General features: G+C 37.5%; 4 protein-coding genes across 4 annotated transcripts; 2 read left to right on the forward strand and 2 right to left on the reverse strand.

Moving 5' to 3' along the window:
* Positions 1-461: 461 nt before the first annotated feature.
* LOC130718634 (bet1-like protein At4g14600) lies at positions 462-2,716 on the reverse strand. The gene is made up of 4 exons (XM_057569253.1): positions 2,514-2,716; positions 2,290-2,410; positions 1,474-1,530; positions 462-883 (listed from the first exon to the last, which is right to left on the reverse strand). Exons 1-4 carry the CDS (start codon positions 2,573-2,575, stop codon positions 722-724), a joined length of 402 nt encoding a protein of 133 aa, XP_057425236.1. The 5' UTR covers positions 2,576-2,716; the 3' UTR covers positions 462-721.
* A 2,816-nt stretch (positions 2,717-5,532) lies between these two features.
* Positions 5,533-20,377, forward strand: LOC130718644 (E3 ubiquitin-protein ligase UPL1-like). The gene is made up of 17 exons (XM_057569263.1): positions 5,533-5,741; positions 5,933-6,056; positions 7,426-7,521; positions 7,602-7,805; positions 7,945-14,479; positions 14,593-15,647; positions 15,719-16,021; positions 16,106-16,310; positions 16,585-16,859; positions 16,945-17,231; positions 17,510-18,608; positions 18,684-18,830; positions 18,934-19,014; positions 19,115-19,340; positions 19,470-19,609; positions 19,858-19,964; positions 20,125-20,377. Exons 2-17 carry the CDS (start codon positions 5,961-5,963, stop codon positions 20,225-20,227), a joined length of 10,959 nt encoding a protein of 3,652 aa, XP_057425246.1. The 5' UTR covers positions 5,533-5,741; positions 5,933-5,960; the 3' UTR covers positions 20,228-20,377.
* A 2,115-nt stretch (positions 20,378-22,492) lies between these two features.
* On the forward strand, positions 22,493-23,354 carry LOC130747736 (uncharacterized). Its single transcript, XM_057600754.1, has 2 exons — positions 22,493-23,092; positions 23,175-23,354. Exons 1-2 carry the CDS (start codon positions 22,493-22,495, stop codon positions 23,352-23,354), a joined length of 780 nt encoding a protein of 259 aa, XP_057456737.1.
* Positions 23,355-24,069: 715 nt separating this feature from the next.
* Positions 24,070-24,894, reverse strand: LOC130747744 (uncharacterized). Its single transcript, XM_057600766.1, has one exon. It carries the CDS (start codon positions 24,892-24,894, stop codon positions 24,070-24,072), a length of 825 nt encoding a protein of 274 aa, XP_057456749.1.
* Positions 24,895-25,472: the final 578 nt, after the last annotated feature.

The following is a 25,472-nucleotide window of genomic DNA, read 5'->3' on the forward strand; positions in this document are numbered from 1 at the left end:
TTACAATTTATAAAAACAGTTATGTTCATATTGTTTTAAAGCGTGTGTTAATGTCAATTTACACTGATACTAAGGATCTCCAAACATGCTACATCATTGGTCAACGGACACAATGTCAAGAGGTAAAAATGAGTCATACCTTAAGGAGAAAATGGGTTAGGCATTTTTCAACATTACCTGTGTGTTTTGCATTAATCTAAATCAGTGGATTTCATATTTCTTTCGCCCGTAAAAGCAGGTTTACCCCACTTATAAGATTAACGAGGGAGTACTCTTCCAATGAATTAGTCAAGACCAAGATGGTGTCCTTCACAAGCCAGAGTTATGAACATCCGGCCACCATCCCATGGAATTGTTTAACTGTCTAAGATTCTTAATTCCTCTTTCGCAGACACAATTTACATGACAACTAAACAGATAATTTCACCTAGTGGCTAGTGCAATGAATTGACACAAAAAAGTTAAAAATAGTACAATGCCATTGAGTGAAAAAGTTCAAGGATGCCACTTGCTACTACATTTCTCAGATATTTTAAAGAGTCATACGATTTTGCAAACTTCTACTATTACACAAGAAATTATCCTTTTTTTCACACCTTGCTTCAACCAGGAAACAAAACTCCAAATTAAACTACAAAGCTTTTCTATGCAACAAAATGAGGCTTTCGATGGACTCAAGTCTTTCAACTATGAGGCTGGAGAAGTAAGCCCCTACGGATCCTCATTTTCTGGAAATCTTTGACCAAAAGTACACTATGGAGAAACAGATTAGTGCAAAAACAACCACATGAACAATATGGTTTGAACCATTTTGGACGATGCTCTTGTTCAATCTTCTTAAGTTATTCTTCACCCCAGCTTGAGCCTTTATCATTGTCATTTGCTGTATAGAAACAGATAAAATCAAAATATTAACAAGACAGTTGGACATTTTTCTTGTTGAAAAGGAAACAACGTACCAGTGACTGATCAATTTACTATAAATGAAAATTCAACAAAAACCAGCGAAAACATTTTTCCTGTACTCTTAATGTGCAGTAGTAAATCTCACTAGTATGAAAGCCGTAAAACATTGGCCAAAGTTCTCATCAATTCAATTCATCTTTAAAAGCAAAATCATAAAGTATTATTTACCATGCTAAATTGCTAATTGCTAAACATCCTATAGCAGCAAATATATTTGAAGTCAAATGTTCAAATTATAGTAGCAACATTAACGACATGGTTTTCAATTTTAACAAGTTTTGAGATCCTTAACATTATAAGAAATCGAACCTACTGAGAAACATTTCCTGCCAAGGTTAGCATTCAGCTTTCAAGAACTGAACATAAAATTTCAATAGTAATTCCATTATGCCTGGATCATAAAGCAGATTAGCAGGCAAGTCTAGGCACAATACACTTCTTCTTCAAGCTAAAAGTTGAAAAAATAACAATAACAATGAAATACAGGTTATCCAAGAAATGATGTACCATCACTTCCAGAAAATCTCTGTGAGACTTCACTTCTGTACCTATCTCCTCGGCAACCTGCATCAGAAACACGTGAAATTGTATGAGAATATTATGAAGCAGAAAGGAAAGCGCAGGGGGAGAGGGGGACATGACATAGTTTCATCAAACTAGTTCTAAGAAAGAAAGTACTTAGCATCATATAATTCAACAATAAGTCAAGCTGCCAAGACTCTAACCAGGTTCGAAATTTAACTCAATGTTCCATCATCATCAGAATCAGGCATCTAAAAATCAAATATCAAATGCTGTATCCACTATTCTATAAGGATCAATACATTGTTTAATGAAAAAAGTGAACAATCATGTACATGATTCATTAAGTTAATTTTCATTTTACCCTCATTTTTTGGACCAGTAATATAATATAATATAAACATAGTCCTTCACTTCTTCCATATACTGCAACCTCAAAAATGATTCTTTTTTCTGAGTTTCAAGTATTTGAGTTAAACCCAGACTTGTTAATAGAGGGCCATAGCGGCGCAATAGCACTATGGCGTAGCGCCCTGGGGTTCACCGCTACTCCACTATTCACCGCTATAGCGCCGCAATAGCGCTCAAAATAGCATTTTTTGGGCTTGCCCTACGCTACGCTATACGCCATTAACAACCCTGGTTAAACCACAGGCACCAGTTGTCCATGCAGCAACACCTTAGAAATCACCGAGGTAAAAAGGAACAATTTTTCATAGTTTTCGTGTGATTCAAACTTAATTCAACCCCTTCTGAGATTGAAAGAAAAAAGAGGGAAAATGGGGGAAGAAGAAGATATACATTTCTCAATTTTCGAACTTGGCCACGAAGACCGGTGATTTCATCGTCCATGTCCCCGACGGGATCAATACGCAATTGAATTTCATCGGAGGCAGCACCTGCTCTCGTGCTAAGCCCTTCTCTGCAATTGGAACATAGCATAATCAGTTATCCCAATTTCAATTGATGGAAACTCTGTAATTGAGAACGAGAACAAGGGAATTGCAGGAATTGAAGAAGGTTACCTTGATCGGAAAGGGGCAGCGTCGCCGTAGGAAGAGGGTCCTCTGTGCGAATTGAACGACATTGAGATTGAAGGAGAAGATAGAAACCCTTGAATTGGATTTGATGGAGAAATCTCAATTCCTCATAATGCAAAGTGATTGATTTCGTGAATGAAAAAACCTGTTAGCTTATTTTATTTTGTTTTCTAGATTAATTTAGATTTAGACAAGGAATCACCATTTTGGCATTTTCATCCTAATTGTAAGGCTACATCACTATATTGCCGAGTGATACCTCACGTGTTAATAGCTATGAGACATGTAGGTTGGATGGGAGAGGTCCAGAGATTAATCTCTCGCACCATGTGCGTGCCATGTAACTTGCTGACGTGGTAATGTGTAAAATTGTAAGATGAACATGGGATTCGAACCATTAACTTAGAGAGAAATAACTACTAGTAGTGCGTACTACTCCCTCCGGTCCTATTTATAAGCATGAAAGAGAAGAAAAATCTTGGTCCTTTTTATAAGAACCAAATGAAAGTTTGAGCTATATTAATTATTTTTTTCCAATGATGCCCTTATTAATTCTAGCTTGTAAAATGTGTCTCATTAATTATTCTCTCTCTTTCCCACTTTCCAACACTAATAACAAAGGGTAATTTTGGAAGTTTATTTTGATTCAAGACATATTTAATGCATTTTATCTAGTTTAACTACATTTCTTAAACTATGTAATTTTTTTTTTGCTGCTTATAAATAGGACCGGAGGGAGTATTAGTATAATGCAAGAACTTGGATAGGACACTTTGGAAACCATCAACAGTATGTTATTGGCTTTGCTCTTCGACATCACCGGAAAAAACTGGATTAAGAGCACCTGCAATCATGCATTGCTAGATGGTTTACTTAAACACTATTCTGGTGCGTCTAAAATGTCACATATTATTCAAGCAATCGAGGTAGATTTCTCTTTAACCACGATTTTTTATTTTACTTTTGATTGATGTCACATTATACTCAATATATTTACTTTTGATTGAGTCTTAAATAAAATATAAAATATAAATTTTTAACCAAAAAACAACCAGAAAAAGAGTAAGCAATTATTGCGCTGAGCTTCTTTCCTCTCTCAAAGACATAGGGGCCTGTTTGATTGCAGTTTTAGTTTTCAGTTTTTAAAACAATTTTCAGAAACAATTTTTAAAAATAGTTTTCAGAAAAAGAAAACAATTTGAATGACATGTTTTCCAACATTTAGAAAACTGATATCTGAAAACTAAAAATAGAAACTGAAAACATCTTTTAGTTGTTTTGGTATTTTAGTTTTAAAAACTGAAAATGAGAACTGTTTTAAAAAAACTATTTTTGAAAACAGGTTGTGCCAAACAGGTTTTCAGTTTTTAAAAACTGAAAACTGTTTTGGAAACAGCAAACAAACAGGCCCATAGATAGTGTGTGTTTTGTGTCTATGATTCATGAGATTAGGGGGCTTCTTAACTTGTATGGGACTATAGTCACAACTCACAAACATGATCCAGAGGGGTTGTAACATGGCTCCAGACTAGCTCGCGAGGCTTGGTGCTCGTTCTTCGTTGATTAGTGTTTGTGTGTTTGATGTTCGTGATATTGAGTTGGAGAACCTCTTGTTGAGGGACTCATTTTTTGTTCCTTAATTTTCTCATCTTTGTATTATCTCCGGGTGAAAAATAAAAAAATAATCGTAAAAAATTTAAAAAGGAAATGCATCAAACAAAAATGAATTAAATGATATGATAAAAGTGATTTGTAGATAAACAAGAATATGATAAATCTTGATGAATAATGAATAAGGATAGGTATCATCATAAGAAGTGTAGGTGAGAAGTGTTTGCAGGCCTTGCGACCTTGCCAAGAAAAATCCATGACGAAGGGGCTGTGTTGTATGTCATTTCAGTCCCAACACTTTTGTCACCCACCAAATCCATTTTAAAAGATTACTCTTTTTCAACTAGAAATATTAACAATTTTTTGTTGGGTAAGATTATTAATTATTGATGAGTTAATTTTAGTTAAGAAAAGGACCTATTGTAATGATAATTGAAATTTAAGCATCAATTAAAATGAAATCATAGTTAATGGCGTCTATTTGCAAAAACTATAAAATTTAAGTTGTCTTCCCACATTTTTCTCTAAAATAAAATTTGAAAGAAAAATAGAGTTAAGATTGAAATTAAACTTTTTAGAGTTAAATTAAGATTAAGAATGAACTATTTCGATAACTAAGTTTTGAAATACTTAGCGAGCTAAGCCTTAAATAAGTGAACTAAGTGTTGAAACAACTCTAAATCAGGAACTACGTGCCGAAACATCCAATAGGTTGAACTCTAAATTAGATAACTAAGTGTTGAAACATTCAATCGGCTAAGTCTTAAATTCGAGTATTACTGTATTAGTAAGAAGTCAAGCATCACAATGCTCGAAAAGGTAAAGAGTCATAAATCACAATACCCACGATGATAGAGAAATTTATGATTTTTCTAAGAATTATGTAAAATTTGAGTTTCAAAAGACTCTCACGTGCACTCCGTTCCAAGTTTGATTTTAATTTCACAAACTATTTCCAAATGCAGAATCAATGATAACTTTGAATCTTTACCATTGAAGCACAACACTCAAATTAGGTTATCGTATACACGACGATTTTCTTTTTTGGATGGAAGAAATGGAAAGAGAATTTCAGAGGGTGACATAGATAAGGCTTATAACAAGCCATCGAGGTAAACTTCTTGTACCGAGATGAGATCAGAAACAACAAGCCCACGTATTATGATTATAATTTTTAAAACACACATTTAATTAAGTTAAACGATCTAATTCCTATATAATATTTAAATTACGATTATAATTCAAAAAAATAATATGGTAATCTGTTAAATATAAAATAGTTAAAATTTGGATTAAAAACAATAAATTTAGAAAATCAATAACCAATTATCCCAAATAGTTCAATTGGAACACCACAAAACCTAGGGGCAAATTCTTCACAGACTTTGCTTGCTTGGTTGGGCCTGCAAGTTCAGAGACTCTTTGCAACATCACTCACTACTATTTATTTATACTCCCCACACACACAAACTCTCACTCCATTCTACCCTTCACAAAATTGAAATTCCACACCACAGCGATTCCCAATCGCAAACCCTTTCTTCTCGATTTCGTTTCGCTACGAATGTGTATGCACCCACCCCCTTCTCTCTCATCTCTCAGGTACGTTACCTTTCGATTCATGCGAACAGTATGATATGATATGATATGATATGATCAGAATCTTGTTTGTTTGTTCCGACCATGAATTTCTGATTATCTTTTCAATTTCTTGTGTGAAACGGATGAATTCCGTGTCGTTTTATGTGTTTCGTTGCGTTTTTGGGGTTTTGATTTGAATTTGTTTTGTGCAGAAACTCATAATCGAGAAATTGAGGTGAGATGCAAGCCGTGAGATCAAGCTGGCCTTCCAGGCTGCGCCAACTTCTGTCAAGCGAGGGCGCTATGGGTCCTTCCATCAAACCGGACTCGGAACCTGTTAGTCACTTGACTTCTCTCTCCAACACTGTTTGCGATTGTGATTAGGGTTCAGTGTTATTAGGGTTTATTTGATCAATTTTTAACTAAACCTGTTACTATTTTTTAATATCTAATAGAAAAGTTCATGGCTTTGTGATCAGTCCTTAAGTTACTGCATTTGTGCCGCTATTCGGCCATTCATGGCATTTGTTATCACCTAGAAGATTTGATAGTTTATTTGATTGAATGCTAATGTTTCTTTTTTTAGTCCTGCTAACAAATTGGTTGGTGCGCGTAGTTTGTGAATGCTACTTATGTATGAGTTCGAGTCTTGGATATCCTTGTTATGAATTTCACATGGGCAGACTTATTAGAATGACACCATGTGCTTTTAGTTTGTAATTGAGATGGTACGGAAACTAAAGTGAGCATTTGGCAAAAGTAGACAATATCTCCAGCGAATGATGTCCTCATTTAAGTTTTGCATGCTAAGTATTACATACTCCTTTATGTGAAGCTAACATTTTATGCTGATGCTTTTCTTGTTCTTAAAACTTTGAATGGTTCATGAATTGTTTATTCAGTTTCTAAATTGGTTAATACTGTCAATCCTTCTTCAGAGTTGATTAGCATGGATGATTGTTATAGTTCAAATACGTGCTCTGTAATTTGCTGCAACTGCATTCTTGAAATTCTATTCTTTCATCTGCATTTGCAGTTGGATCTATTGACAAATGGATTCTGATTTATGGGTTATCTGCAAAAATTACCTACAGTGACTAGGGTTTTTACCCATTAAAGTAGTATGAGTTCAGACCTGGGTAGATAGTTACTCGCAAAATTTGTGGGTTTGGGTCTTGGCACTATAATACCAAGTCAGCCCCATACCTGCACAACATGTTTTTTATATTTATAACTAAGATTAGAAAGATTTTAATATACTGTGAATTTAGTTCGATGTACTTTTTTAATTAATGTTCCGTGTTATTGTATTTTAATAGTTAATATCAGAAATAAAATAACATTTTCATTTTACTTGTTTCAGTAGTTTGTAAAAAAAACACAAACTAAATGGATACTGGTATATAGGTACTCATTGAGTATGGGTATGTCTATTAAGTTGCTAGCGATGCATGTATGGATCCGGGTATGAGTTGCTCCCACGTGAATGTGGGTGTGGGTGGGGATGCCCTTCTTCACCATTCAAACCCCTATCCTATCCATTGCCATTCCCATATATGTTATTCTGTCTATACACATACCTTCAAATTTCTGATTATTCATGATTGAACTAATGCCTGCCTGAAATTCTAATGGTTTGGGTTTTTAACCTTTCTTTTCCTCTCTTGTATTACTTAATCTTAACTTTGCAATCGATTGGTTTCAGCCTGCTAAGATCAAAGCCTTCATTGACAAGGTCATCCAGTGTCCATTACAAGATATAGCTATACCCCTCTCTGGCTTTTTGTGGGAGTACAATAAGGTAATGACGCGATAGTTTGCTGTATGTAGTATTCTTCTTCTTTTCCAACATATAATTATATATATTTATTTTTACATCAGGGGAATTTTCATCACTGGAGGCCATTGTTTCTTCATTTTGATACATATTTCAAGACATATTTGTCGTGTCGAAATGATCTCACATTGTCTGACAATCTAGAAGATGAATTGCCATTACCAAAACATGTAATTCTGCAAATACTACGGGTGATGCAAATAATTTTAGAGAACTGTCCAAACAAGAGTGCATTTGATGGCTTAGAGGTAAATTGTACAGAAGTTATGTCCTTTTCCAAGTCTAGCCATATTTGGTTTTCTTTTAGTCCATCCCTCTATTTTAGTCAAGTGATTCATTCTTTTATTTGATTCAATTATTATCTTATATATCTCCCTCCCTTTTCAGCATTTCAAGCTTTTACTAGCATCGACGGATCCTGAGATTGTTATTGCTGCACTAGAAACTCTTTCCGCACTTGTTAAAATAAACCCATCTAAACTTCATGGAAGTGCGAAGATGGTTGGCTGTGGTTCAGTGAATGGCTATCTCCTGTCCCTAGCACAGGGGTGGGGAAGCAAGGAGGAGGGCCTTGGATTGTACTCTTGTATTATGGCAAATGAGAAAGCCCAAGAAGAACCACTTTGTTTGTTTCCTTCTGATGTAGAGAATGGTAGCGACCAATCCAATTGCCGCATCGGTTCTACCCTTTATTTTGAAGTGCATGGACCGAGTGCCCCAACCAAGGAACAAAGTGTAGATAGTACAGTTACCCCAAACTTGAGAGTAATACACATGCCAGATATGCATTTGCACAAAGAAGATGATTTGTCATTGTTGAAGCAATGCCTTAAGCAGTACAGTGTTCCTCCTGAGCTCCGATTTTCATTGCTTACAAGAATACGATATGCTCATTCCTTCCGGTCTATGAGAATAAGCAGGCTTTATAGCAGGATTTGCATTCTTGCTTTCATTGTGTTGGTCCAATCCAGTGATGCTCATGATGAGCTTGTGTCCTTTTTTGCTAATGAACCAGAATATATGAATGAATTGATTAGAGTTGTCCGATCTGAAGAAACCATATGTGGATCTGTCAGAACACTTGCAATGCTTGCATTAGGAGCTCAGTTAGCAGCATATACATCATCTCATGAACGGGCACGGATACTTAGTGGATCTAGTATGAATTTTACTGCAGGGAACCGCATGATACTCCTGAATGTGCTTCAGAGGGCTATTTTGTCATTGAAGAGTTCTAATGATCCATCTTCTCTTGCTTTTGTTGAGGCACTTCTTCAGTTCTATCTGCTGCATGTGGTGTCAACCTCTTCTTCTGGAAGTAATATTAGAGGTTCCGGCATGGTACCCACATTCTTGCCTCTGCTGGAGGATTCTGATCTTGCACATATTCATCTTGTTTGTTTTGCAGTGAAAACCCTTCAGAAACTTATGGATTATAGTAGCTCAGCTGTATCTTTGTTTAAAGAGTTGGGAGGTATTGAGCTTTTGGCTCAAAGATTGCAGACTGAGGTTCACAGGGTTGTTGGTTTTGCTGGTGAAAATGATAATGTAATGGCCAGTGGTGAAAGCCTAAGACATAATAGTGATCAGCTTTACTGTCAGAAGAGGCTCATAAAAGTATCCCTTAAGGCACTTGGTTCTGCAACATATACCCCTGCTAACTCTACCAGATCTCAACACTATCATGACAGTTCATTACCTGCAACTCTGATCTTGATTTTTCAGAATGTAAATAAGTTTGGAGGCGATATTTATTACTCAGCTGTTACTGTTATGAGTGAAATAATCCACAAAGATCCTACATGCTTTTCTGCTTTACATGAAATGGGTCTTCCGGATTCTTTTTTATCTTCAGTTAAATCTGGAATACTTCCTTCATCAAAGGCTTTGACATGCATTCCAAATGGCCTTGGGGCAATTTGTCTTAATGCTAAAGGCTTAGAGGCTGTCAGAGAAACTTCGTCCCTGCAGTTCCTTGTTGACATCTTCACAAGTAAAAAGTATGTCTTAGCCATGAATGAGGCAATTGTTCCTTTGGCAAATTCTGTAGAGGAGCTTCTACGGCATGTATCTTCATTAAGAAGTACTGGTGTTGACATTATCATTGAAATCATCCATAAGATTGCATCCTTTGGAGATGGAACTAGTACAGGATCTTCAGGAAAAGCTATTGAGGGTTGTGCAATGGAAACAGATTCCGAAGACAAAGGAAGTGGAAGCCATAGCTGCCTTGTAGGCACAGCAGATTCTGCTGCTGAAGGGATAAGTGACGAGCAATTTGTTCAGCTATGCATTTTTCATTTGATGGTATTGGTTCATCGGGTTATGGAAAATTCTGAAACATGTCGGCTATTTGTGGAAAAATCAGGAATTGAGGATTTACTGAAGCTGTTATTACAACCCACTATTGCACAATCCTCAGATGGCATGTCTATTGCTTTACATAGCACCATGGTGTTTAAAGGTTTTGCTCAACATCACTCCACTCCTCTGGCACGTGCATTTTGTTCTGCTCTTAGAGAGCAGTTGAAGATAGCATTAACTGGGTTCCGTGTAGCTCCAGGACTTTTGTTGCTGGATCCTAGGATGACGACAGATAGCAACAACATCTTTTCTTCACTCTTCCTGGTTGAGTTCCTTCTCTTTCTTGCTGCATCAAAAGACAACCATTGGACTGCTTTACTTACAGAATTTGGAAATGGCAGTAAGGATGTTCTAGAAGATGTTGGACGTGTCCACCAAGAAATTTTATGGCAAATTTCTCTACTGGAAGATACAAAGCTTGAGATTGAGGATGATGGTGCTTGTTCTTCTACTGATTCTCAACTGGGGGAAGTGGATGCAAATGAAACTGATGATCAAAGGCTCAATTCATTCAGGCAATTTCTTGATCCGTTACTAAGAAGGAGGACTTCAGGATGGGGTATAGAATCACAGTTCTTTGACCTTATTAACCTGTATCGAGATTTGGGCAGAGTTACTGGTTCTCAACACCGATCCAATTCTGTTGGTTCTGCAAACAGGCGGTTAGGTTCCAATAATCAGTTGCATCATTCTGGGTCAGTAGATGTTTCTGGGGTTACTAATAAGAAGAAACATGACAAGCAGAGGACATATTATGCCTCTTGTTGTGACATGGTCAGATCACTTTCATTTCATATTACCCATTTGTTCCAAGAGTTAGGAAAAGTAATGTTGCAACCTTCTCGCCGACGTGATGACATTGTGAATCCTAGTCCTGCTTCAAAATCAGTGGCGTCTACTTTTGCAAGCATTGCTCTAGATCACGTGAGTTTTGGCGGTCAGATAACTGAAGCATCCATATCAACAAAATGTCGCTATTTTGGCAAAGTCATTGATTTTGTTGATAGTATTCTAATGGAGAGACCAGATTATTGCAATCCCATTCTACTAAATTGCTTGTATGGTCGTGGAGTCATTCAATCTATATTGACCACATTTGAAGCCACTAGTCAGTTGCTGTTTGCAGTTAATCGGACCGCTGCATCACCCATGGAAACTGATGATGGGAATGCAAAGCATGATGACAAGGAAGATACAGATCATTCATGGATTTATAGCTCTTTAGCTAGCTATGGCAAATTTATGGACCATCTAGTGACCTCCTCTTTTGTATTATCTTCTTCAACAAAACACTTACTTGCACAGCCCCTTACAAGTGGTGATACCCCTTTCCCACGAGATGCAGAGATGTTTGTGAAGGTCCTCCAATCTATGGTGTTGAAGGCCGTCCTTCCACTTTGGACCAATCCTAAGTTTGTTGACTGTAGCCATGAATTTATTTCAACTGTTATCTCTATCATTAGGCATGTTTTTTCAGGGGTTGAAGTAAAAAATGTTAATGGCAGCGGCAGTGCTCGTATTACTGGGCCTCCTCCTAATGAAACCACAATTTCAACCATTGTAGAAATGGGGTTTTCCAGGTCTAGAGCAGAAGAAGCTTTGAGGCAAGTTGGGTCAAATAGTGTGGAGTTGGCGATGGAGTGGTTGTTTTCCCATCCTGAGGAAATGCAAGAAGATGATGAACTTGCTCGTGCACTCGCCATGTCCCTTGGGAACTCTGAATCAGACACTAAGGATGCTGCTGCAAATGACAGTGCTCAACAGCTTGAGGAAGTCATGGTCCAACTTCCTGCTGTTGATGAGTTGTTATCAACTTGCATAAAACTTCTACAAAAGGAACCTCTTGCTTTCCCTGTCCACGACTTGCTTGTCATGATATGCTCTCAGGATGATGGGAAATATAGATCTAATGTTGTTACTTTTATTGTTGACCGGATCAAGGAATGTGGACTGGTTTCTAGTGATGTAAATAATTCCATGCTGGCTGCCCTGTTTCATGTTCTTGCTTTGATTCTTAATGAGGATGCTGTTGCACGGGGTGCTGCTTCAAAAAGTGGTTTGGTCAAAGTTGCCTCAGATATTCTATACCAGTGGGATTCTAATCTTGATAATAGGGAGAAACACCAGGTGCCAAAATGGGTCACTGCTGCTTTTCTTGCATTGGACAGACTGTTGCAAGTAGATCAAAAATTGAATTCTGAAATTGTAGAGCAGTTGAAGAAGGAAGCTGTGAACAGTCAGCAGACATCAATTGCCATTGATGAAGATAAGCAACACAAATTGCACTCTGCATTGGGACTGTCTTCCAAGTTTGCAGATACACATGAGCAGAAAAGGCTTGTTGAGATTGCTTGTAGTTGTATGAAGAACCAACTTCCCTTAGACACAACACACGCTGTTTTGCTACTATGTTCCAATCTTACAAGAAATCACTCTGTTGCTCTTACCTTTTATGATGCTGGTGGTTTAAGTTTACTTCTTTCTCTGCCAACAAGTAGCCTCTTCCCTGGGTTTGACAATGTTGCTGCTTGTATTGTCCGTCATATTCTTGAAGATCCTCAAACTCTCCAGCAAGCAATGGAATCTGAGATAAAGCACAGTCTTGTAGTTGCATCCAACCGGCATCCAAATGGAAGAGTCAATCCCCGTAATTTCATGTCAAATTTAGCCTCTGTAATTTCCCGGGATCCAATAGTATTTATGCAAGCTGCTCAATCTGTTTGCCAAGTTGAAATGGTGGGTGAAAGACCTTACATTGTCTTGCTGAAAGACCGGGATAAAGACAAATCTAAGGAGAAAGAAAAGGAGAAGGATAAATCATTGGATAAAGACAAAGCACAGAATAATGATGAGAAGGTTGGTTTGGGAAATACAAACCTAGCTGCTTCAGGGAATGCTCATGGAAAAAATCATGATTCAAATTTGAAGAATGTCAAAAGTCACAAAAAACCAATACAAAGTTTTATTAATGTGGTAGAACTTCTTCTTGAATCTATATGTACTTTTGTTGTCCCCCCTTTGAAGGATGATACTGCCCCAAGTGTCCTCCCTTGCTCCCCAACATCAAGTGACATGGACATTGATGTCTCTACAGTAAGGGGGAAAGGAAAAGCAGTTGCCACTGTGTCTGGGGGCAGTGAAACCGGCAGCCAGGAAGCTTCTGCATCACTTGCCAAGATAGTATTTATTTTGAAACTTCTGATGGAGATATTGTTGATGTATTCGTCATCTGTTCATGTTCTGCTTCGACGGGATGCCGAAATGAGCAGCAGTAAGTCTCATGCTGGTGTGGGAGGAATATTCTACCATATTCTTCGTAATTTTCTTCCTTTATCTCGAAATTCCAAAAAGGACAAGAAAGCGGATGGTGATTGGAGGCAGAAACTAGCAACAAGGGCTAACCAGTTTATGGTGGCTGCTTGTGTTCGGTCCACAGAGGCTAGGAAGAGGGTATTTAGTGAGATTAGTCATATCATAAATGAATTTGTTGATTCATGCACTGCTGCCAAGCCCCCAGGAAATGAAATTCAGGTTTATGTAGATCTACTTAATGATGTTTTGGCTGCTCGCACACCTGCTGGTTCAAGCATCTCTGCAGAGGCCTCTGCCACGTTCATGGATGCTGGTCTGATTAAATCGTTCACTCGGACTCTCCAAGTTTTGGACTTGGACCATGCTGACTCATCTAAAGTTGCTACTGGTGTTATCAAGGCTCTTGAGTTGGTAACCAAGGAACATGTTCATTCAGTTAATTTGAGTGCAGGGAAGGGTAATAATCCAGAAAAACCTTCTGATCCTAGTCAACCTGAAAGAATAGATAATACTGGTCACATATCTCAGTCCATGGAAATGACATCTGAAGGAAATCATGATACTATTCAAGCTGATCATGTTGGGTCTTACAACGTGACTCATGGTGGGTCTGAAGCTGTAACTGATGATATGGAACATGATCAAGATCTTGATGAGGGCTTTGCTCCTGCTAATGAGGATGAGTACATGCATGAAACTGCTGAGGATGCTAGAGATCATGAGAATGGAATTGAAAGTCTGGGGCTACGATTTGAAACCCAATCCCAGGGCCAAGAAAATCTTGATGATGATGATGATGAGGAGGGTGACATGTCTGGTGATGAGGGTGAAGATGTAGATGAAGATGATGAGGAACATAATGATTTAGACGATGAAGCGCATCACATGCCACATCCTGACACAGATCATGATGATCATGAGATTGATGATGATGATGATTTTGATGAAGTGATGGAGGAAGAGGATGATGAGGACGAAGATGATGAAGATGGGGTTATACTTAGGCTTGAGGAGGGCATTAATGGTATAAATGTGTTTGACCATATTGAGGTCTTTGGAAGAGATAATAATTTTCCAAATGAAGCTCTTCATGTGATGCCAGTTGAAGTTTTTGGATCTAGACGTCCAGGGCGGACCACATCTATTTACAACCTTTTGGGGAGAACGGGTGATAACGCTACACCTTCACACCATCCACTTTTAGTTGGGCCTTCTTCCTCATTCCACCCATCTACTGGGCAATCAGGCTCGTTTCTTCATGATTTTCTTTACTTGGTTTTTATTACAATAATTTATTTATATGTTACTCATTTCAAAATGTCTCATTCTCCTCAATTTATTTTTTTTATATATTTCCAGATGGTATAACTGAAAACTCAATTGGTTTGGAAAATATCTTTCGATCACTGAGGAGTGGACGTCAGGGACACCGTTTGAACTTGTGGAGTGATAATAACCAGCCAAGCGGCAGGTCAAACACTGATACTGTACCACAGGGCCTTGAGGAGTTACTTATCTCTCAATTGAGGCCACCTTCCCCTGAAAAATCATCTGATAATAATGTCGCAGAAGCAGGTCCTCAAAGTCAAGTTGAGGTCAGCGAGGTGCACGATTTAGGAGGATCAAGTCTACAAACCCCTGTTGAAAATAATGCAATTCAGGAAGGCGATACAGTGACTCCTGCATCAGTTGATGGGGATATTAACAATGCTGATATCAGACCGTCGGTAAATATATCTCTGCAAGCTGACGTATCAAGCACTCACTCACAGGCAGTTGAGATGCAGTTTGAGCATCATGAAGCAGCTGTGCGGGATGTTGAAGCTGTGAGCCAGGAGAGTGGTGGTAGTGGGGCAACTTTTGGTGAAAGTCTTCGTAGCCTAGATGTTGAGATTGGAAGTGCTGATGGCCATGATGATGGTGGAGATAGGCATGTTCCTGCTGATAGGATTGTAGGTGATTCACAGGCTATACGCACAAGAAGAGCAAGTGCGCCCTTTGGTCATTCTTCTCCTGTAGGCGGGAGAGATGCATCCCTCCACAGTGTTACTGAAGTTTCTGAAAATTCAAGCCGAGAAGCAGATCAAGATGGTCCAGCAGCTGAGCAGCAGGTGAACAGTGATGCCGCATCAGGAGCAATTGATCCTGCCTTTCTGGATGCTCTTCCTGAGGAGCTGCGTGCTGAAGTCCTCTCTGCTCAGCAGGGTCAAGTGGCTCAACCATCAAATGCTGGGTCTCAAAACACTGATATTGATCCAGAATTCCTTGCAGCTCTTCCCCCAGATATTCGAGCAGAAGTTCTTGCTCAACAGCAAGCACAGAGGTTACATCAATCTCAGGAGTTGGAAGGGCAACCTGTTGAAATGGATACAGTGTCAATAATTGCAACGTTTCCTTCAGAATTACGAGAAGAGGCAAGTTTGTGAGTTGAATCCAGTCTTATAAAAGTGAATTTTCTCTGAAAATTTGTTTTTGTTTTTTTCAGGTTCTTTTAACATCATCTGATGCTGTCCTTGCCAACCTTACTCCCGCTCTTGTTGCTGAGGCAAATATGCTGCGTGAGAGGTTTGCACATCGACATAGTCATACCCTCTTTGGAATGTATCCTGGAAGCCGGAGAGGTGAGACTTCTAGACGTGGTGCAGATATTGGTTCTAGCCTAGGTGCTGCAGGGAGAAGCATTATGGCACGCAGGTCTGGTGGAGCTAAGGTTGTTGAAGCTGATGGGGCCCCTCTAGTTGATTCCGAAGCTTTGCATGCTATGATTCGGTTATTTCGCATAGTTCAGGTATTACTCTATGTAGGAACGAGGAAGAAGTCATTCAAAATGCACACAGATTTATTGTTTATAATTTGTCTTAAATTTTTGCAGCCTCTATATAAAGGTCAATTGCAGAGGCTTCTTCTGAATCTTTGTGCCCATAGTGAAACCAGAACATCTCTGGTGAAGATTTTGATGGACTTGCTAATCCTTGACGTAAGAAAGCCTGCCAGTTATTTTAGTGCTGTTGAGCCTCCTTACAGACTATATGGTTGTCAGAGCAATGTAATGTACTCTCGTCCTCAATCATTTGATGGTAAGATACTTGATTGATCTTTATTTATACCATGTCCTATTGATAGTTACCCTGTTTTTAATTTCTCAATTAACGTCCCTGTCCTTGTTCTGTCAGTGCACTATAGTTTTGAATTTATCTTCTTGATTAAGCAATATTTGATAATACATTCACTTGGTTATCCCTCAATGCATGTTTTCATTTGTGATCATTTTTATTATTTGGATGATGCTTTTTTATATATTTAATGGCAGATTATGTTATCTATACCTTCTATGTTTGTTTGACTACACAGGAGTTCCCCCATTGCTCTCTCGGCGAGTACTTGAAACTCTCACGTATCTTGCTCGTAATCATCCATATGTGGCAAAATTTCTACTTCAGTTTAAGCTGCATCTTCCTGCATTTATAAAACCAGATAATGCTGATATTGGACGTGGCAAAGCTGTGATGGTTGTTGAAGATGAAGCAAACATAGGTGAAGATAATAGAGGATACATATCCGTTGCAATGCTTTTGAGTCTCTTGAAACAACCCCTTTATTTGAGGAGCATAGCCCATCTTGAGCAGGTGATTATTTGGTTTTATTGATGTCATACATCCAATTTTGTGCACCTGCAGTGTGCTGACATGATTTCTTCCATTCTGTTTTCAGTTGCTAAATTTATTGGATGTTATCATCGATAGTGCCAGAAGCAAGTTTAGCTCATCTAAAAAATCCCATATTTCTACTGAGCCTGTATCGGCTCCACAAATCTCTGCGATGGAGGCTGATGCAAATACAGATTCTGTTATTTCTTCTGGTTTGGATGCATGTCCTGTTGTGGATGATTCCTCCAAATCCACATCCTCTGGTAGCAAGGAATGTGATACTCTGCAAGTATTGAGTAATCTGCCACAAGCGGAACTTCAGCTCCTGTGCTCATTGCTAGCACTAGAAGGGTATGATAGGCTTACTAAGTATGTATTGTTTTGGTGTATTTAGTTATCACGGAGAACTCCTGACTCCGGATATGTGGTAGGAATCATAAGATTCATCGACATTGGAGGTTCAGATTTTTAATTATTCCATTTTGGTATCACAGAGTCTTGATATGTTTTTCCTTTTATTATTGTACGAAGACTCACATAATTGATAGGTTTTTGCTGTTGATTGGAAAATCAATTTGTAGAGTTTAGTAGTGATGCACTTCATCTGATGTTTTTTGTGTTCCTTCCAGTTTGTCGGATAGTGCATATGTTCTTGTTGCGGAGGTCATGAAGAAACTGGTGGCCATTGCTCCAGTCCACTGTCGGCTTTTTGTCTCTCATCTGGCAGAAGCAGTTCGAAACTTGACTTCATCTGCAAGGGCTGAGTTACACACTTTCAGCGAACCAATGAAAGCTCTTCTTAGTACTCCATCTTCTGATGGTGCTGCAATTTTGAGAGTTTTGCAAGCCTTGAGTTCCCTTGTCACCTCGTTGGCTGGGAAAGAAAATGATGGAGTGACACCTACTCTTTCGGAGGTTTGGGAAATCAATTCAGCTTTGGAGCCCTTGTGGCTGGAGCTGAGCTGTTGCATAAGCAAGATAGAGTCCTATTCTGAGTCAGCATCTGATTTCTTTACGTCTTCTAGAACATCTGTGCCTAAACCATCCAGTGCCACGCCTCCACTTCCACCTGGTTCTCAAAATATCTTACCATACATTGAATCTTTCTTTGTAGTTTGTGAGAAGCTGCATCCTGCACCGTCTGGTGCTAATCACGACACTGGTATTCCTGTTATTTCTGAGGTTGAAGATTCCTCTACATCTAGTACTCAACAGAAAACATCTGGACCTGCTGCCAAAGTAGATGAGAAACATGCTGCTTTTGTCAAGTTTTCAGAAAAGCACAGGAAGCTACTAAATGCTTTTATCAGGCAAAATCCAGGATTGCTTGAGAAATCTTTTTCCCTCATGCTGAAGATTCCCAGGTTTATTGATTTTGATAACAAGCGCTCCCACTTCCGATCAAAAATTAAACATCAGCATGACCATCACCACAGCCCGCTAAGAATATCAGTAAGAAGGGCATATGTTTTAGAAGATTCTTATAACCAGCTTCGCATGAGATCAACTCAAGATTTGAAGGGAAGGTTGGCTGTTCACTTCCAAGGGGAAGAAGGTATTGATGCAGGTGGGCTTACAAGGGAATGGTATCAACTGTTGTCTAGGGTTATTTTTGATAAGGGAGCACTGCTTTTTACCACAGTGGGAAATGATTCAACATTTCAGCCAAACCCTAACTCTGTATACCAAACAGAACATCTATCTTATTTTAAATTTGTTGGTAGAGTGGTGAGTTCCTTTGCTACTGTTTTTAATGTTTACTGCTGGTCATATATGCTTCTCATCCCTTTCTACATTATCCAGGTTGGTAAAGCATTATTTGATGGTCAACTCTTGGATGTCCATTTTACTCGGTCATTCTACAAGCACATTCTAGGGGCCAAGGTTACATACCATGATATTGAAGCCATAGATCCTGACTATTTCAAAAATTTGAAATGGATGCTCGAGGCAAGCAATTTTTGCTATTTTCTTGGCCGCCTTATCTTTACTCTCAATTTTTGTTCTGCATTTTTGTTGTGAATCTTGTCTTATTTGTATGGTATGATTGCAGAATGATATTAGTGATGTTCTGGATCTTACGTTCAGCATTGATGCAGATGAGGAAAAGTTGATCTTATATGAACGAACAGAAGTAATTACTTTGCACTGATATTTTCGTTGTTGTTGATATGATATTGATGTATTAGGTTGCACATAGTTGATTGTCTAAATTTGATGATGAACACATCCAGGTGACTGATTACGAGTTGATTCCTGGTGGACGAAATACTAAAGTTACTGAGGAGAATAAGCATAAATATGTTGATTTGGTTGTTGAGCATCGGTTGACCACCGCTATTCGACCTCAAATAAATGCTTTCTTGGAAGGGTTCAATGAATTAATTTCCAGGGAGTTGATATCTATTTTCAACGACAAAGAGCTGGAACTATTAATCAGTGGACTTCCTGATATTGATTGTGAGTTTCTTTTCATCATTTTATATTATCTTTATTGACACCATTCATGTTCATTTGCTCAAGGCTGACTATCTTTACAAGTCTTTAACCCAAAGAATATTTAACATTCATTTTTACATTTTATTTCAGTGGATGACTTGAGAGCAAATACAGAGTATTCTGGATATAGTACTGGATCACCCGTTATCCAATGGTTTTGGGAGGTTGTTCAAGGTTTCAGCAAAGAAGACAAGGCTAGGCTGTTGCAGTTTGTGACCGGCACATCCAAGGTATATTGCTTTGATATTTAAACTTTTGATCTTTTATCAGCAAGAACACAAATTTTAGAGTGATTTTCCATGTTGAATATGTTTTTGCGTTGTTATTGGAATTGTTTTTTCCTGTGTTCGGCCCAATACCTTGGTGTTTTGGATGCATAAGATGAACTCAAAAACATGCTAGCTACATTCAATTGATGCCTGCTGTTAGAACATGTAATATATGATTGGTGGGTCTGATTTCACTACCAACATTTCAGGTGCCCCTCGAGGGCTTTAGTGCGCTTCAAGGAATTTCAGGCTCCCAGAAGTTTCAGATACACAAGGCATATGGAAGTATTGATCACTTGCCTTCTGCTCACACGTGGTACCTTTTCTCTACCTTTTTCTACAACTCGTTATATCTTCTATCTCATGGTCTTGTTTTGGTTTTTTAAGTTTGGACTATATTTACTATTTTCATTGCATGATGGATCGTTATTATGAAGTAAGTTGATGTAACTGACATAGGGTTCTTCTCTTTGCAGTTTTAATCAATTAGATTTGCCTGAGTATCCATCTAAGCAACATTTGGAAGAGAGGTTACTGCTTGCGATTCATGAAGCAAATGAGGGATTTGGATTTGGTTAACATTTTTGTGTTTTTTTTTTGGGGTGGGGGTAGGGGATACAAAATACTGTATTACTTTTTAGGTTAGCAGCTATTTTATTATAACATGTGAATATGCTGTACAGATCCTATATTTGCAAGGGGGAAATGCCTTTGGCAGTTTTTCAGTTACCTTTTTTGCCCCTTTGGTAATCTATCCAAAGCTAATTTGCGAAGCAAACCCAACTAAATATTCAACATCTCAAGTCAAAGTTTTACCTTCATTGTTCTTGTATCTAAAATTTTTACACATCTCATTTCATTACAAATAACTAAAGTTGGCAACAACTAGCATAGCAAAGTCATTGGGGTGGTAAATTGGTAGAATCCATTTTAAAAAACTCATTCAACTCAATTACCTTGGTTTTACAATTTCATCATCCCATCAATTACTTTATATTGTGATTTTTTTTTTTGCTTTTATCTTAGCTCTATTTTTTTAAAACATAAATGCATTTTTAAATTTGTAGTTATTGTGATAAATTAAACTTTTCATTAAAATAACAATTACACTGGTAAAGAATGTACAAGCTCTCGAACAATGTGGCCCTCCATTTTGTACGTACTATTTTCTCCTTTTGTCACATGAATCTCTGCTATCGTTCCTGATTCGTATGATTTCAAGATCTATTTCCTTTATTGTCACTTGGTTCTTATAGATGTACCACTGCTCGATCAACCGTAAGGTTAAAGTCATACCAGCTTAGTTGGGCTACCATTATACTTCTTTTATTCCCCTTAGGCATACTTTCTCTAGAGTCTCGACTGAAAGGCATGTACTTTAGGTTGACCAGGAAGAGGGTCACGACCCCTCAAATCTAGAGTTTAGAAGCGTGTAGACTTGTGTGTCTTAATAAGCATGTGGGTGTATATGAGTACAGGTTAAAGTTGAGATATCTTACCTTAAATGAGGCATATTTTGGGTCAGTCAGGTAGGAGCGTTTACAACCCCTCAAGTCTTTTGCTTAGAATCAAATCTACTTGTTTTTCTTCATGATCTTGTGTGTGTACACGGGCTCAAGTTGAAATCAAGATACCTCAGCTAAATGATGCGTCTTTTGGGTCGGTAGTGGAGGGTACATCGACATATCCGACCATTACCCTAAATTACTAAGTTTGCAAGATATTTTGTACAATTAATTTCATATTTGATATCTATCAAATTAAAAAGTTTATAAATATGTATAAATTGGGTATGAACTTATGGTTAAGAAGTTTGTTCTTGTTTGAATTGATTTATATTCATCTCAAGTTCTTTTTGTTATGTTTTGGAATATGAGATACAAAACTCCTTTAGACATTTTTTTAAAAGTATGAAAACAAAAAAATAACACACAACACTTGTTGAGTAGCAACTTGTCATATGATATTATTTATGCACAATTCAATATTTATATATTATATTTATGTTCAGGTTCGTCAATGACCTTTTAACTCATGAAATCAACACCATAAAGAGTCTATGACCGGTATGAGTTTCATAACACTGTTAAAACTACCGGTTTTGAAAATAAATATTATTATATAAGTATTACAAAAGCAGATTATTATTATTAGAGTAAATTACACTTCACTACCTTGAAGTTTTTTTATATGACACTAAACTTCAAGCTTATTCAAATATTACACTCCACCCCAGTTTTTGCTAGAGAATATTGTTCAAAAATTTGTTATCTACTTGAGAAAAATGTGGTGGAGTATAATTTATTATTAGGGCATTAGTTTTAACACCCCCAATTAATCCCACACCCTACTTTATGCACCTAAATGTCTTAAATACCCTTAAAAATTAATTTCATTCCAAACATATCTATTTTCTTACCATATGACCACTATCATCTTTGTTTGTCACACCCCTTCACTTTTACTCTCACTTCATGGTTTTTTTTTTGTTTTCACTTTTCACACTTAATACATGTGAAATCATTTCATACTTTGTAAGTGTGAATTGAGGTATGTTCATTCTCTCTTCAGGTTCTTTCTTTCGTGATAAGTGTTTCACTTAGTGAGTGTGAAAAAATATTTCACACTCAGTGAGTGTGAAACTGTTTCATTTTCACTGTTGTTCGTATTTCACACTTTAGAGTGTGAATTTGGTTTGTTGTTCACACTTTGGAGTGGGAAATAGTTTTTCTGTTCACACTCTGAAGTGTGAAATTTACTTGTTTGCGAATTTTTGCTTTTTGATTCTTACTCTTTTTTCAGGATTGCTAATTATGTCTCTTGTGCTCAATGAGGAAGTCCATAATGTGGATGAAGCAAGCAATCAGATCCACCAAGCGCAACCCTTCACACTTTGAGAAGGTGGCTAAACACTACAACTCTCTTCATGATAGCAACTCTACAGTTCCATCAGTGAATGTACCTACTAACTCTAAGCCCAGGAGGGGTAGACCAAAGAAAAATAAAGGTACACCGTTAATGGAAAAAATGCCAATCAAATTTCAGCCTCATATATCTAAGATCATAGATGTACTACCAGATGGAAATTGTGGATTCAGAGCTGTGGCAGCATTATTGGGAATGGGTGAACACTTGTGGCATGACATTAGAAAGAAGATGATTGACGAGATGAAAATCAGAGCTGAAAAGTATGGTGCAATGTATGGGGCAAAACTATGTCAAACCATAATAGATGCTTTACATGTCGCACCTGAAGAGCTTGTCACTGAAGAAAAGTGGTTCACAATACCAGACATGGGTTACATTGTTGCTACGACCTTTAAGGTTGTCTTGATCACACTGTCTAATTCGGGTTCTACGACATTCTTACCTCTGGCAGGAGCAGCACCAATTAGTCACCATATTATAGTACTTGGACATGTCAACAGAAATCATTGGGTTCAGGTATTAAACATGTTTTACTTATCTAATCTGTAATGTGTTGTCATGTTTTACTGGTCTAATCCCTATCGTTTTCCTCATAAAGGCAAAATTAAAGGGCAAACATCCAATCCCACGAACTGCTCCCCAATGGAGATATCATCGTGACTCAGATGCAGAGGGGTGGGAGACTTCTTACAAGAGGCGAATGACTCAATATCAAAAGGAATTAGAAGAACAAAATCTCACCAAAGAACAAATTGTTGTAGACTTGACTAAGGATTAATTTTTATTTATGCTAATTGTGCATTCGTAAGGGATTACTGCTTATGGAGCTAATTATTAATGCTTATGTAGTTAATTGTCACTGCAACTGTTATCGCATATGTTACTGCATATGTGCATCTGTTTCACAAAATCACACTCTTGAGTATGAATTTCGAAAACGTTTCACACTCTTGAGTATGAAATTTGTAAATGTTTCACACTCTTGAGTGTGAAATGATACTATAAAATGTAAAATTATTAACATTTCAATTTTTCACACTCTTGAGTGTGAAATGAAACTATAAAAAACGAAAAAAATAGATTTTAAAATAAAATAATTAACAGTTCAATTGTTCACACTCTTGAGTATGAATTTTGAAAATGTTTCACACTCTTGAGTGTGAAATGAAACTATAAAAAAACGAAAAAATAGATTTTAAAATAAAATTATTAACAGTTCAATTTTTCACACTCTTGAGTATGAATTTTGAAAATGTTTCACACTCTTGAGTGTGAAATGAAACTATAAAAAAACGGAAAAATAGATTTAAAAATAAAATTATTAACAGTTCAATTTTTCACATTCTTGAGTATGAATTTTGAAAATGTTTCACACTCTTGAGTGTGAAATGAAACTATAAAAAACGAAAAAAATAGATTTTAAAATAAAATAATTAACAGTTCAATTGTTCACACTCTTGAGTATGAATTTTGAAAATGTTTCACACTCTTGTTCACACTTTCGGACCTCTGTTATTTTCCAGCTCCGATAACGCCTGTGTGCGAGTCACCCCTATGTGTGAAACCAATACATCCACACACTGATCAAGATCAAAATCAGGCAATGTGAAAAACCTCCCATGAACAGGGATATGGAGAAGACAAGACACATCATCTAAGGTGATGGTCATCTCACCAAATGGAAAATGGAACGAATTGGTCTCAGGGTGCCACCTCTCTATAAAGGCAGAAATAAGTCCCCTGTCAATTTGTTTGTATCGGATATCTGCAAGAGAAGCAAGGCCCGACCTCCGCAGAACATTAGCAATGTACTCACACTCTAAACCAACACTACTTCCCACCTTGTTGTAGTTATTATACACAGTCAAGATACCCCTATCCGGTACGCTATCGTCGAGATAGGACCTCCACACCCTCTCAGCAACATGACTGCCATAGCTACGTATGACAGATAAATTGTCGGGGCCACCCGGAAATGATCTCTTCTTCTTATTATCCGCATATATCTGTTTCAGCCGCTTCCTTATCTCGTCGTTTTCTCTCACATTCTCTTGACCTTCCTCATTATCTGTGCTCCCACCCCCATCTGCATCATCATCATATTCATCCTCATGTGTCTCAGTCATCTGAATCTCAACTTCATGACCATGACCCATATCCTGGTCATCATCAACATGCTCTTCCTCTTCATTATTAGAAGGCCCATCCACCATTAGACCTTTTCCATGTCTACGTCTTGATGCAGTGGGTCGGACACGTTGTCCTTCTTCAACTGCTTCAGAATGAGCAGGCTGACCAGTCCAACGAGTTTTTACCATATCTGTACAAATAACAAACCACATATTATTACCAAACCAGAAAAATGAGGGAAATGAGCACATAACTCTAATTTTGAGCAGATGCATATCCTGTTTGATCTTGGAAATTAGAAGTTTCAACTTTCAGATCATATTTCATGTTCAGAAAAATGGAAAATAGGTTCTCCCACAAAAGATACATTAAAATATATATAAAAGCCATCTAAAGTAAAAGCAGAAATATCCAAAAGAAAGAAAAATAAATGCTACAATGGAAACATTTCTTTATTGTCTTAGGGCCACCATTGTCCTCCATTGTCTTATTCTTTTTGTTACCATTATCTTGTGGACCACTAGCAATCACTTTCATTACTTTGTTATGTGTGAGACAACAAAATCACAAACATAAACAAGGGCAATAAACAATTGCAATGAGCATCCCATTGCAGCAAAATCCAAATTTCTCTCTCACCCACCATAATAAACAATTGTACAATTTTTTTGGCCCACCCAATACAAAGCTATAAATACAATGAAAGGTAAAGAAGAAAAACAGCAAAGGAAACATATATTGAGGTATAAAAACTGCACAGGAAATG

Source organism: Lotus japonicus, chromosome 1 (genome assembly GCF_012489685.1).
Source record: "Lotus japonicus ecotype B-129 chromosome 1, LjGifu_v1.2".
NCBI classification, from domain to species: domain Eukaryota; kingdom Viridiplantae; phylum Streptophyta; class Magnoliopsida; order Fabales; family Fabaceae; genus Lotus; species Lotus japonicus.